The sequence below is a fragment of the Pantherophis guttatus genome, chromosome 3 (genome assembly GCF_059756535.1).
Source record: "Pantherophis guttatus breed Tessera chromosome 3, ASM5975653v1, whole genome shotgun sequence".
NCBI lineage: Eukaryota > Metazoa > Chordata > Lepidosauria > Squamata > Colubridae > Pantherophis > Pantherophis guttatus.
Genome location: NC_142065.1, coordinates 170,785,185 through 170,799,784, shown reverse-complemented (window position 1 = coordinate 170,799,784; position 14,600 = coordinate 170,785,185). Strand labels below are relative to the sequence as shown.

The 14,600-nt window shown below is 35.8% G+C and overlaps 1 protein-coding gene across 8 annotated transcripts in view; it reads left to right on the top strand.

The window, feature by feature from the left end:
* Nucleotides 1-14,600, top strand: part of TRAPPC8 (trafficking protein particle complex subunit 8) — a 72,322-nt gene continuing 57,722 nt past the window's right edge. For 5 of the 8 annotated variants that reach the window (XM_034429668.3, XM_034429666.3, XM_034429667.3 and 2 more), the window contains exons 1-3: nt 7-498; nt 2,615-2,809; nt 10,779-10,862. In XM_034429668.3, the coding sequence (XP_034285559.1) occupies nt 342-498; nt 2,615-2,809; nt 10,779-10,862 (436 nt within the window). In that variant the 5' untranslated portion in view covers nt 7-341. Of the gene's footprint in view, nt 499-2,614; nt 2,810-10,778; nt 10,863-14,600 lie in introns of all 8 variants that reach the window. The other 3 variants (XM_034429671.3, XM_034429670.3, XM_034429669.3) reach the window with 1 other exon arrangement.

The following is a 14,600-nucleotide window of genomic DNA, read 5'->3' as shown; positions in this document are numbered from 1 at the left end:
GCCCCTTTCCCCCCCTCGCTCGATTTTTCACCTCTTCCTGTCCACTCCCATCACGTGACAGCCGCAAAGTCTGCCGGCCTAGTTTACCCACTTGTCTGACTTTTTCAGATCCAATATGGCGGCTCTGGGCGGTCGTTGAGGGGCCGGTAAGGTGGCAGTTGAGGCCACGGCTCTTCATCCTGGACGGGGTGGGCGGGGAGGGAAAGGACCGTATACATCGGCGAGGATTCGGCTCCGGCACGGAGGGGAACGACGAGAGAAGAGTGGGCCAAGGCGGGTAGGCCGTCCGGCAGGTCGTCGGCTGGAGCTCGGTGTGTTGGGCCATTCCGTCGATCGGAGAGATGGCCCAGCGGGTGCAGTCGGTTCAGGAGTTCCTCCAGGACTCGTTTGTGCCTTTAGTGGCCGCGTTGTGTAGCGAGGAGGCAGAGAGAATCACCCGCAAGAACAACCTGGGCTTCTGTGAGCTGGTAAAGCCCTTCTGTCGCCTCACTTCGGAAGGTCGGTATCGCTCGGCGGGAAAGGAACTGGGTTGTTTACATGGTAGGGAGGGGAGTTCAGCTCTTAGCACCTTCACCAGCTGGGCGTGGGGGAGGATATCTGGCCCTTTTAAGGCCTCCCCTTTGAGCCAGAACATGAGCGGGGAGCCTTTCTGCTGTTCCCCTTTCTCCAAAGTTTGACAGCCCCCTGGATTCTGCTAATATATGGACAATATCTAGGAACGAGAGTTAAACTGCCTTACCAAAAATAGTTTCTTTAATAATAAGCATGGGCCAGATATTTAAATGATAAAGCTAGATTAATCCCTGTATTTTTGGGACCAGGAATTATGTTGGTAATTTATTCTCTTCTCCTCATGTTTAGGCATCTACAGTAAACCTTAGATGGGGCTGTCCTTGAAGACAACCCCAAAAGTACTCTTAGTAGAACTCCAGTAATTTAAATACTAACAAGGATTTAGTATTATTATTGTATACCTTCTTGGCTGCTGCATTGGGTACTTGTACACTTGTGGGTATAATTCAAGTTGATGATTTTCACTTGAATGTCCATATGTGTGTCTTGGCATATGTGTAGTTGCCAGACTGCCTTTTCTGCTCAAATGCAGCCTGAACACATCTTGAGAGATGGCCAAGAGTCCCCACACATGTGCAGGGAAAAAAGTTGGGTCTCAAAAGCATACCTTCTCAGTCTCAGCAATGAAACACATTGCTCCTCTTATTTTGATGCAGGAAATACTGTAACAAAAGCAAATATAACATGCATCTAGAAATGTAAGATATTTGGGGGGGGGGGGGGAAATCCACAACCAATGCAAGTTTCTATTTGGTGGGAATTTAGAAAATGGACTTAACATTCATTATGAATGGGTGGACAACATAGTCAAAATGTAATGTAAGATACATTTTCTGAGTTGCAAAACTATAAACCCTTGATTTATATTATACTAAGTTGGGCTTATTTATTCAAGTACTGGTTTATCTTGCATAACACAATTAACAACCCTTCTGTATTAGCTAGTGTACACTATATGTATCCAAAGTTGTGACATACATGTCTCAAAATAGTACAGTAATTCTCTATTCGCAATCATTCATTTACAAAGTTACAATGGCACTGAAAAAGTGACTTATGACCTTTTTTCATATTTACGACTATTGCAGCATCCCAATGGCCATGTAATCAAAATTCAGCAACTGGCATATATTTATGATGGTTCCCGGGATTACGTAATTCTCTTTCCGACCTTCTTACACTAAGTCAGTGGGGAAGCCAGATGCGCTTAATAACTCATGTTACTAACTTAACAACTACAGTGATTCATTTAACAACTATGGCAAAAATGGTCATAAAATGGAGCAAAACTTACCCAACTATCTGGCTTAGCAATAGAAATTTTGGGCTCACTTGTGGTCATGAATCAAAGACTACCTATAAAATAATATGTGCCTTGTTCACAGAAATTAAAATATTATATAAGAAAACTTGATTTTTTCCGGGAAAAGTTGTGTATTGGTTACATTCTCTGGTTTTCATTGTGAAAAACACTTCAGTTATTCTGTTGTTGTATTATTTAATGCTGGTTTTCTCTATAGTTCAATTATAATCATGAACCTAAATGAGACACAATTTATATTTGATTCTTATTACTGAAAACGTCATTATTTTACTCTAAACATTTTTTTTTATTTTTAAGCAGCTGAAATGTTCTGCTAAAAACAGATAAAATTATGTATTTTTGTTCGACCGTCAATGTACTCTATAAAAGGATAAGTTTAAAACTTCCAATTATGCAAGTTTCCAATTGTAATCTGTAATAAAAACAAAAAGAATTACATCTGAGAAAGTCCTCTTATTGTCGTCTAAGACAATTTTATTCATATTTTGAACATTTGGAGCTATATCCAATTATGTTTGTGCATACACAGTGCTAAAGTCAGCTGGCAATTAGTTTTTCTAATGTGTGCTTCTGTGCTTCCTATATATACTGTAAGTTTCAGAGAACAAAGTGGTTTGGGGCACGCAAACATGTTCATTGAAAGAAAAACAAATTAAGGATTTGATACATAGTATCAGAATAGGTTATTTTTAAAATGCATTTATTTTCTTATTTCAGTGCATATGAGAGACCCTAACAATCAACTTCACATAATCAAAAACTTGAAAATAGCTGTCAACAACATTATTACTCAGCCACCTCAGCCTGGAGCTATTCGAAAACTTCTGAATGATGTGGTGACTGTTAGCCAGCCTGCTGAAGGGTTATTAGCTAATGTGATTACTGCAGGAGATTATGATCTCAACATTAGTGGTAAGTAACAAAAAGATCCCCATATGTATTAGATGTCATAAATAATTTTAAATAAATATACATGTGCACTCACAAAGGTGTGCGTGCACACACACTACATATATACACATGCACATACATTTTCTGTGTGGGGAAAGTACAGTTCCTTCTATAAAAGTCTGACTATCATAAATAAAGTTTGTATGCTTCATATTTACAGAGTTTAAAAATGTTTTAGTTTTGTTTCTTAATCAAAAACTTTTATTTTTTTTAGTTATCAAAAATAAGGAAAGATTTGGTTACATATATTTGGAATGATGTTTTCCTAATATATCACTTAGTGTTAAAAGTGTTTGCGCTTGTTATTCCTATAAATTGTAGTTCCTGTTAGCTCTTTTATCCACTCAGTATTTTTTTACAGGATCATAGAATTGGAAGCAATCTCTGAGGTGTAATTCAGACCAATCCTACTCCGTACAGAAAAGTTCTCAGGTAGCACTGATCATTGGCAATATTTTCCTGCTGTTTCTCTTCCTTTAATAAGAAGGAGTAGGACTCAGCCACAAGTATTGCCTAAATAGAATATACGTTAGTAATATGGAAGAGATTAATTAGCCCTGAATTCTGATTGTACTATGAAATAATTTTATATCTCTGATTTTATGTCTTCAAACTCATATTGACTGAGCTTGAGAAGTCAAGCAGGATCTGATCTGATTAGTATTGAATGTTAACCAGAAATTCCAGGATTATAGCTGTAATAAGAAAACTATTACAAACCATTTTCAAAAAATTATTTCCAGAAAAGCTATATTGATGTTTGTGAAGTCCTTAAGAATTGAGCTCACTTTGCAAAAAAAAAAACCCCTTTTTTAAAATATTGATAATTTTGTTTAGTTAGATGTACCAGTTTATAGTTCAGATCACTGAGAAAAACAAGGAAGTGATAATGGGAAAAAAACTTTTTAACAGACGGGGAAGTGAAAAAAACCAGAAAGCACATTTCTGACTTAAAATATCCTAAAAGGATGTAAGATTATTTTTTTTTACTATTTTTCAATTGGAGTCTTCTTTTTGACTTAAAATTTCGTTAATTTTTTTTGGTGTTTGTTCTAACAAACATTTTTAACATAAACATTTTCAGTACATATATTCCAATAGTTCATTGTTGTAGTGAAAGGTGTATAAAATTATACTACATTTCAATGCAGGTTGGTCACTATTGCATTTGAATAATGCAATGTTGTAAAGTGTAATATATATAATTAAGTAGTGTTTGTCAAGTTGTTTTGCGCAAAATAATTGTATTTATTTGGTTCCAATTCAATATTGCTTTTGAGTTTTTCTTGTTGGATGATTTAATTCCTAAATACCTTAATTTAGCAAAAAATAATCATAACTAAAGCTGTATTTTTGCAAATAAATAGGTATGAGGTATTATTAAAGTAATTAAAACTTACTGCTTGATCCTGAATATTTTTGTTTGAAAAGAATACTGTTGAATTCAATGGTATATAAATGGATGACTTATACTCCAGACTTTTGGATTTGAACAATACTATATGTTTGCACTCTTCTTAACCAGTTAGTACTTGAAATAAGTGAAGACTGCACTATAACCAAAAGTACTATTATATTATTTATATATACGGTAGCACCTTGATTATATGCACCTTCAGAGTACAAGAAAACAGTTCTCTTCATCAAAGTGTTTGTGGTCTAGCATTCAATGTAATAAAACAAATGATTGTTTCAATTGCTTATGCTTAGAAATCTGTCTGTTTTTTATAGATGAATTTCGTTTAAAACTGACAAAGGATTTAAAATGATACACACACACATATATATTGAGGAATTTGAAGAAACTGAATTTGAAGAAACTCATATAGGAGTGGAAAGAATAAATTTTACATTCAGGATATATTAAAATGGTATAGTTAAGCAACATTATTGTGAACTTTGAAGGGAACATGTAAGAAGTTAGTATAGGGATTTAAAGACAAGAATGCCATCATGTGATAAGAGCACTAAACAAGTTGGATTATTTTGACTGCATATTTCTGGATAAACTTCAGGAGACTTAAGATGAGAAAAAAGATTGCAGTAGGCTTTTATTCCTGTCAAAGGGAGATAAGTATTTTTGCACTTTATAAAGGCAGGAGTATCCCATTCCTTAATCTTGGGAAGGGAAGGGGAAAGGAAAGGAAGTAAAAAATAAACTCAAATAAGTGCAGATTTAAAAGTGAGATGCTGATATTGTTAATAAATAAGGAAAGAGGTTTGGGCAGCAATAATGAGATACACGGTATCTACTGAGTGAGTAAACGCAGTCAAGCAGAAATACTGCAGTTTAAGATGAAAACTTGAAGTGAAGGAAGAACATGAGTCAGATGTTATGTCCATAAAGATGATACAGTATAAGACTAGACAACACCTCAGCCTCAAAGAGATTGCACACCAAGGATGTTTGGTGTGCAATATAGATTAGGGAAATATTCATTTAGTCTAAATGTTGGAAACAAGTACTCTGAAATACCTTTATATACTTTAATGTCCTAGTACTGAAAGGCATGGGTTTGAGGCCATCCAAGAGTAGTGTGTTGAAAGGAAAGGGATGAAGGCCAGAACTGAATTCTTCAGAATTCCTAGTAGTCATAGTTTTAAAAAATTGCAAAAGGAGAAAAAAGGAAGAGCTTACATGAATACTCATTATACATACACATGTGTACATTTATGTATTGATTTGTTTACATTTAGATAACTGGTTGAAAAAAAAGGGGAAGTAAATATTAAGAATGTAGATGATATAAGCACCAAATTTTTATATAGTCCTCTGACAGTCTCCTGGTGAAAAACGCTTGTTCAATAGAGAGAGATAAGTGCTTCAGATCATTGTGTAACTGATACCAAATTTGAATCTTTCTATCTTTTAATATTAACCTTCTTTGTAATCGTAAGAATGTAATAATCAATTTCTTGTGCCTGTTTTTAGTTTCCATATCCTTAGTATGTACTTAGAAAGAACATAAATACCAGAAAAATACTAGGAAGAATCTTCCTGAGTAAAACTGATTCTGGAAGTATCTTCTAGCCAATGTAACCCAATAATTACTTATGATTCACTGTGCATAATGTTGCTTTTCTTTATTTGAAAAACAGCTACCAAGTAGTAAAAAAATTATTCATGAGAAGGCTTTGGTTTGATTTTATTATAGTTTTAAAATTCTTTAGAGCTAATTATTAAATGGAATGCAGCTAAAATAAAGGCATAGTTTTTCATTGTGTTTGAGATAATGAATCTTGTAAAAGATCAATAACCAGAATCTTCCCTACAAATAATTCCTAAATCAGGGCTAGGCATTATTTATTTTATTTAGTGTAGGGCATATCATATATGGACTAGCAATATCTATTAACATTTCACCTATATTAATAAAACATAAATAAAATATAAATGTTAAAAAGATCTGTGTTCAAAAATCAAAGTCTAGGCCATCTAACCATTGAAAAGGAGCATTGTTTATATTAAAAAAATCAGATACATGGGACTTTGCAGTCACACTGATGGGGAGAATACTATGCCCCATTTATACAGAGAATCATAGCAGACGCCATGTGAGGTACGAATCCTATTCAGAACTGTCCATGGCTGATGTGGTAATTCAAAGTGTAGCACTTTTTTAGTGAGTCATTTATATGTCTACCTATGTCTGGGTGTTCAGCGACCCATTTTACTTTCTATTGGGAATCCATGTTAAAGTTGTTGGGCAGATGTTGTACAAGTGCCAGTGGGGGATTCCTGGATTTGAGTCTTCTGGCTGGTAACTTGGTTATCAGGGCTAGGTAACTTGGTGCCATCCTGATGTTTCTAGATTAATTCCTACAATCTTTTATGATTAGCCATGCTGTTTGGGTTTGATGGGTCCAAAGTATCTAGAAGCACCTTTGCATTAAACAAATAATTTCTGATTACTTAAGCCATTCTCATTAATGGAAGGAGGAAAATTAATTGCAGATTCCAGTGGATAGCTTAGTTTAGAGTAAATCAATAGTGTACAAAATTCTGATGTTTTTGCATACAAATGTAGCAATTCTTCCTAGATTGTTGATTTGTACATTTCAATTAATTTTTGCATAATATCACTTTTTTATAATTAATATGCTTAAATTGGAATAAATCAGTAGAATATTATTAAAATAAACTAAAATGTTAAATTTATTTTAGCCAAATCAGTCTAGAGAAAATTTCAGTGTGTAACGTGTACAGTTGAATTCCAATATAAGAGAATATTTTATTTATGTATACATTAAGGAATCAATAATTTAATTCTAGTTCATGACTATAATCTTTAGCATTATATCTTACTCTGCCAACAGATCTAAGCTATTAAAAGTAGATTTGAAATTTGCATTTCAAAGAAATTGCAAATTTCCTTTTTGTTTTTATTTATTATTTGTCATTTGTATTTATGATTTTTGACTATATCAGTTTTATGTTTTTTTTGTTGTGATTGGTTTAATTTGTGGATATTTTAATTTGTTTTTATATAATATGAAGCTAGCCAGAGATATTTGATTGTGACAGGATAAATTAAATAAATTAATAAAGAAATTTCGATTAGCCACTCCCGCCTCACTTTGAAAATACCTGGATTATTAAAAATATTCTGACTATAGCAATATTTGTTATGAATCTTATATCAACATTTACAGAAAGCTTTATTCTTAGTCACAAAGATGGAATTTATAGGAAAAGTTTAACTATATCTTTCCCTATGACTGGAAAAGGTATAGTTAAGTAGAGCTTGGGCTTTTGCATCTTTTGATGGTAGCCTCTCCAACCTAGTGTTAGCTGTGACTTCTATTAAATAACTTCTTTTTCAGCTTCTCCTGAGTAGCAAGCAATGTTCTATATCCATTTGACAAAGAACTGAGATTTAATAACATAAAAACAATTTAACAAAGACAAAAGATTTTGATATTCACTATAAAAGTAAATGGCCTCAATTCACATATCAATTGTTGGTCCAGGAGAAAGAAATTGACTCAAATGGAAACAAAAGTTCCCTATCCCTAGCTTTCCTTCAGGCAAGCTTGGATAGTGAACTGAGGTGTACATGCGATGGAGACTGTATTTTTTCTGATGTTAGTCATCACAATTATATGCTGGGATTTGTCTAGTGTTGGTTTCCTTCAAGCTACTAGAGAGGCCCCTGTTCAAGACTGAATGGGAAAACTTTCTGGTGACAGTAATTTCAGTAAGAAGACTAAGGGGACAGTAGCTTTATCAGCTAAGGGATATCATTGTGTTTTTCATTCAGATAGATTAGTAATCAGGCCTGACTCTTATTTTCTCCTTAAGGTGAATTCAGAGTTTCATAAGATTAGGAAATAGTTTTATCTAAATTTTGCCCAAGTCCAACTATCTTAGGGAGGTAGTTTTCTTGTAGGAAGCCTTCTCATCTCATAGAAGATAGAAAGTGCTTGAAAGCAAGTATCTATCCAACTGTTACAGTAGGAGGTAAGAATGTATCAGGCATACTTTGCCAGTGGCTTATTGGTTTTATGACTTACTGTGCTAGAGAACCAGCAACTGTTTTTGTTTAGAAGAAAACTACAGAGCAGCAAGTTGGTATGAGGTATCAACCTTCAAGCATTAGAGAACAAATAAAGTTATCTCTATAAAAAGTTCTTTTGGACACACAGTGATGCAAACTGTGTTACAAAATGCTGGGCTACCTAGGACGGGTGTCGGCAGCCGGCAGCTCCGGAGCCACATGCAGCTCTTTGGGCCCTCTGCTATGGCTCCCTGTCGGCTGAACCCACCACTGGCTAGTCCCGCATCTCGCCCTCCCCTCCCACTCACTCCTCGCCTGACCTGGCCATGACCAGTGCTGGCCTTGCTAACACAAGGGCTGGCGGGGTGGGAATGGGATCTGGGAGGAGGGGGACAACGGAAAGGAGAATGGGTCCACAGCGCCCAGTCGTGGCTTTAAGAAACTCAGGGCAATGGGAAAAGGGCTGCCCCGCTGAACCTTGCACTCTCACCCCATGGGTCAGGCCCTGAGAAACCTGGAGCGTCCTCGCCAAAGACTCTCATCAGCTGGTCAACTCACCCGCCCTGCGTGCCTTTGCTGCGCTTTGGCCGAGCCTGGGTGCTTGCTTGAGAAGGATCTCCCCATTCATGCGCGACCTCCCGGTCCCGCCACAGTTGGCCAGAGAGTCACGAGAGGAGGAGGAGGAGGAGGAGGAGGAGGAGGAAAAGGGTCGCTGGAGCCTTAGTGCAGGAGCAAAACGGCCCTATACTTGCCTTCACGCCACATTTGTGCTCAAGACAGCCCTCACCTCCTGCCACTTCAGGCTTGGAGCTGTAAGTCACGTCCTGTTTCTAGGGGTGAGTGGGGCAGGGTTGCATTGTAGCTCTGCATTGTAATGGGTTCCAGGAGGAGGAGGGGACCCCCATCTTCCCCATTGTGAAGCACGCTAAAGTTCACTGTGCTGCTGAAGGCGCTGCAAGAGTGCCTATGCCTACCCAATGCTTCATATCAGAATCAGAGAGAGACATAGAGAAAGACAGAAAGAGATACAGAGGGGGGGAGAGCGAGAGAGACAGAGAAAGAGATAGAGAGGAGGTAGAAAGAGACACAGAGAGGGAGGGGGGGAGATAGAGAGAGTGGGGAGAGAGAGATACAGAGAGGGGGGAGAGAAAGATGTCAAAAGGGTTTTGTGGCTCCTGGTGTTTTTAAATAACCAGTTCTCTGCCATAATGACTGGCTGCGTAGGTGTGGCTAGGGGTCATGTGACTGAATGGGAGTGAATGACATTGAGTTGGCTATGCCCACCCAGGTTTTGCGGCTCCCGGTGTTTTCTGTGGGAAACTGGTCCAAATGGCTCTTTGAGTGCTTAAGGTTGCAGACCCTTGACCTAGGATATAGCTTTAAGTTATTCCTACCTGTGAGCAACATCTTTCATGAAGGACAACATAAATTAGATTTACTATAACAGGGGTGTCAAACTCAAGGCCTGGGGGCTGGATCCGGCTGGTGAGGTGTTTAGATTTGGCCTGCGGGGCCACCCTGGAAATGGTGAAGGACTGGCCCACAGTGCCTCTGCCAGTGAAAACAGAGAAACCAGAAAACTTCATTTTTGCTGGGAGAGGGTTGCAGGAGGCTGGCGCAGCCAAAAATGGAGCTCGGGAGCCCGTTTTCTCTGGCAAAGCGCTCAAGCCACCACAGGAGCCCCTGACATGAGTGATGTTGAGCTGGCCATGCCCACTCCAGCCTCCCCAGGTCAAACACAACCCTGATGGCGGCCCTCAATAAAATCAAGTTTGACACCCCTGTACTATAATGTGCCTCTCTGGTTACCAGAAGACCCACCCAGATTTCTGAAAAACTTATCTTATGTATGGTATGAATGTGTGTCATTTCTGAATTAACTTTCTTTGCTATGTTTAAATATTTCTAACTGATGTACTGTATATAAGGAATGTTAAAGTGGTTATTATCGATCAGTAAGAAATTAAGTTAGGAAGGGCTATTTCCACAGAAAGCAGAATTCTTACCCTTGTTTTTTAATGGGAAGAAATGAAGTGAACTTTTTCCTGTTGGTTAGATCTTCTGAGACTAAAATGGAACCTCACAGAAAGTCCAACCGATTTAAACTTCCTTAATTTTTCGAAAGATATCAATTGCCCATAAAAACTTCATTATTCTTTAACTTATGTACATTTGCATATTGTAAATTTGAAAATTAGCTGCATTTCATATATTTTTGTTCCAACAGGATACCAGCTTCAACATGCTGTAAATAGATATGTTAATGTGTTTTTCAAGATGTGTTCAGAAAGTGTGAACTGTTTCAAAAAGATCAGTTTGATCTAAATACATATTGGTATGTGTGTATTAAAATTTAGGAAATATAACATGGTGAACAAGATATTTCAAACTCTTATTTGCTTAGTGTAATAATTCCATGTTTTCTCTGTCAGATCACTCAGTTAAAGCTAGTGTTCCTTGGTACAGTAGTTGGAAAGACACACTGATGGGACTGAATACATCCACATTTTATTCAGGTATTTTGTGTGATAGGTGTGGGTTTCTATTCCATTTCTGTTCCTCTATTACATAATGCTTCCATATTTCTTTATAATCCAATTGTAGTGTAGTGCTTTCTCAAAATCATCTTGTTTTTCCTGGAAGAATATTGGTGGCGGCTATGTTTCTCTAGTCGATTCATATTCTATTGCTAACTATGATAATGGAATTTTAAACGCAGAAACAATCATTTTCAATTTCTGATTAATTTCATTGTGCATGCTGACTTTTATAATATCTACTGCATCCAAAATTCTTTCCTTTCTCTTACCTTAAATAATGTCTATGCATACATGGTATCAGAAGTGCTCTTGCAATTATATGTGAATGTTTGTTCATTTTCTTGTTAAAATAACTTATGAATGGTCCTTTATTATTGCATAATAAATGTATTCTTATGTGCTTCACTAAATTTGGTTGTATTTCATCAAGATTTTTTTTTAAAAAAAAATTGATTTATCTTAGGGCATTGACATGCAGGAAAAAGCAATTATATTTCTTTTAAAAATAATACTGAAATTTACATGAATAAAATTGTGTGTTACCATTAGAATCTATGGAATAATACTTGAGGTGCATTTCTGAAAATTATTTTCACTTCTAACATGCTACTTGCCCTTTAAAACAAAGTTCCACTAGAGCAGGGCTGTCAAACTCCCGGCCTATGGGCTGGAAAAATCACGCGCTGGCCACGCCCATGTCCAGTTTAGCAAAGGGGGAGGAAGTCCCAATACGTCACATGATGCTGTCATGATGACGTGAGTTTGATACCCCTGCACTAGAGAAAATCGGCCGATTTCAGTTGCCTGTGTTCTAAATAGTCTGTTGATATCCTTTCTTCTTTTATACAAGCAGCCAGAATAAATCTTCCTTAAAAGTTTGCTGTGATTCTGATTTTGTAAATCATTTGTCTTTCTCTCCTGTACCTAGATTCCTTTTTAGCACAGTATATGAGCTAGATGTGTCTTGACTGTGTGTCAGTTTATTGCATTTATCTCTTAATCGATGGGATGCAATATGTTGGTTTGAAAAATAATCTCTACATTAAAGATTCTGACTTTCCAAGATTCTGTGAGCATGTGTTTATGACATACTGGCTAAAATTGATCAGTATTGTCATTGCTATTTTCCTGTGCCACAGGTATAGTATATGTCTTGTCTAGATTAAAAAGTATTATGTCAAGCACTGATTGACCTAAATAATGATGTACAAGTGAATCTCAGTGTCTCTATTCTGGTCTGGTGATAAATGTAGCATAAGGAAACTTATAACTTGGAATATAAGAGGAGTTAATGGTAAAATATTAATTTATGCACAAAAAGAAAATAGGGTATACAGTATGAAACTAAATCAAACTGGAAGGATTTGAAGATAGTCTCACCTTACGAAGTAGAGTTGTTAAATACATGACTAATTATAAATGAAAGATCTTAAAATGTAAAGTCAGGAAAATATGAATTGGTGTCAGTAAGGATTTGTTAGTGAATATGAAAAGAGAAAGAAGCCATATTTTGGTGATAGTTGGTAGTTATGCTTAATAAATGCTTAATAAATAATGAAAATGGAAAACAAGATAGGAGCTTGGGGAAAAATCTTGTAACATTCTGAAATAATGCTATCCAATGGGGGAAAGATATTCAGTGATGTAATACGAATGAAAAAATGGGAACAAGGGAATGGGACTCAAAAAAATGGTTGGACCATTTGGAGAGCCAAGACAAGTACCGGTAATAGTGACTGGTGAGTACAGTATGTGCTTAGGAAACTGACAGTATGTTTAGAGTTAATATGATACTGAAAAAGAGAGAGGAGGGTCATTTGTAGAACACAATGTAAGTATGAAGTGAATGTAGTAATATGGAAGCAAATATTTTTTTGCAAGGACTGGTAAATACATCACATGGTGTTGTAAACTAAGTTTCATAATATTTCTTTATCTTATCTCCTGCCTTTAATTTCTTTGATTTCTTTTTTCTTTTCTGTTTTCTGCATACATTGCTCATGCTAAAAGGAAATAGTATTGTGATTTATGTGGGTATGTATGTAGATGGGTATAGTATTGTTTCTTTTAGTTGTAAGTTGAAGGAGTCTATTGCAAAGGCTTGTTGAATAGTGGAAGCGTAAATGTATATTTATTTACAAATGGTTACTACTAATTTTCATATATGTATGGTTCTTCCATAAAGGATAGATTTAACACACTGATTATATTTGACTATAAGGAGTCCTCAAACGGTGACCAAAATTCTTAATTTTGCACTGGGGTGCTGAATGTATTAAGGGCCCAATTTCCTGGATGTTTTGCTAGATGGTCAAATATCTTGCTCTTGTACATATATTTAATCTGGATGTTTTTAGTGTTTTTGCTATTTTAAAAGGCTTTTAGTATTTTTAATTGTAGTACATTTTTGGAGTCGTAAGCCAACCAGAGTCATTGACTGAGTTGGGCAGCTGTAGAAATTGAATGAATAAATAAATGTTTTTCTTTAAAAGGAGAGCACTGAATCTTTTGTTGCAAAACACTGTTGCCATCTGAAAATCATTATTACTCAATAGCTGTTGAATGCAGAAGTATCTTTGTTCCTTCTTGCCATCTTTTAAATATATCAGAAAACATTTACACTTCAGTTGCAGGAAGAAGCAATCACATGACTTCATCTATTTATGTATTTGTGCTTTTCTCAGTCTAAGATTTGATAAAGTATTGGCAATACTGATCTTGAAGATACTTGAGATAAAGGGGTTTATCTTTAATCCTTTACCATATCACATACACGGATCCATTTAAAATACTTTATGCACCCTAATGCACCATTCCCTTTTTAAAAGTTTAAAAATAAACCTAGTATCTGCACAGAATGCAGAAAATAGTCAGCTCAGTATAATAATATAACAGTTGATGAATGACTTGATAATGAATTTTGTTCTAATGGCTAATTTTATTCTGAAATAGAATAAATTTCTACCAATGTGGAATGCATGCATAATGCTCTTCTTGACCCTTAATGAGAACATTGCAAAGCCTATAAAAATGTAGAGCTCTCTTACATCTTGTGGCACTCTTTAGCGTTGTGATTTTATGTGCATGTTTTTCAAATTGATACATGCCTCTATTATATTCTTTAGTGTCAGCACATTCCTAAAATGTCATGACACATTTTACCTTAATTATTTTGCTATTAAAAATAATTTTTATTTTTTAAGGCATACTTAAAGTAACGTAAACAAATCATTAATTCCAATTCGGAAATATTGACTTTCAGGAAAATACCTGTGGAGCTATTGCAGTTTTGCCTCCTATACAAGCAAGAAATATTTGAGAATGGCAAATATTGATAAATGGAATCCAAAAGTGCATTTAAATTGTGTGTGTGTGTGTGTATGTGTAGAATAATATCTAAAGGTTGGAGTGATTAATTGAATAATAACTAATAATTACATTTGAATACTAGCAAATCTGTAGTGGAAATCATATGCTAATCTTTCCAATCCTCTTTCACCAAGAATATAAACATTTTCTTGGCCCATTTTATAAATTAGCATTAGCTATTTTTTCCCCCAAATTGTATATCTATCTCATAGAACAAATTAGCTGGAATAAGTATTGCATAGTGGCAGAGTCCAATAACAGATTACATCTGCCTAATGTTTTATTTATCACTTCTTTGAAATACTAATACAATAGCAACTGTATAAACCCAAGTCATTTGGCTGA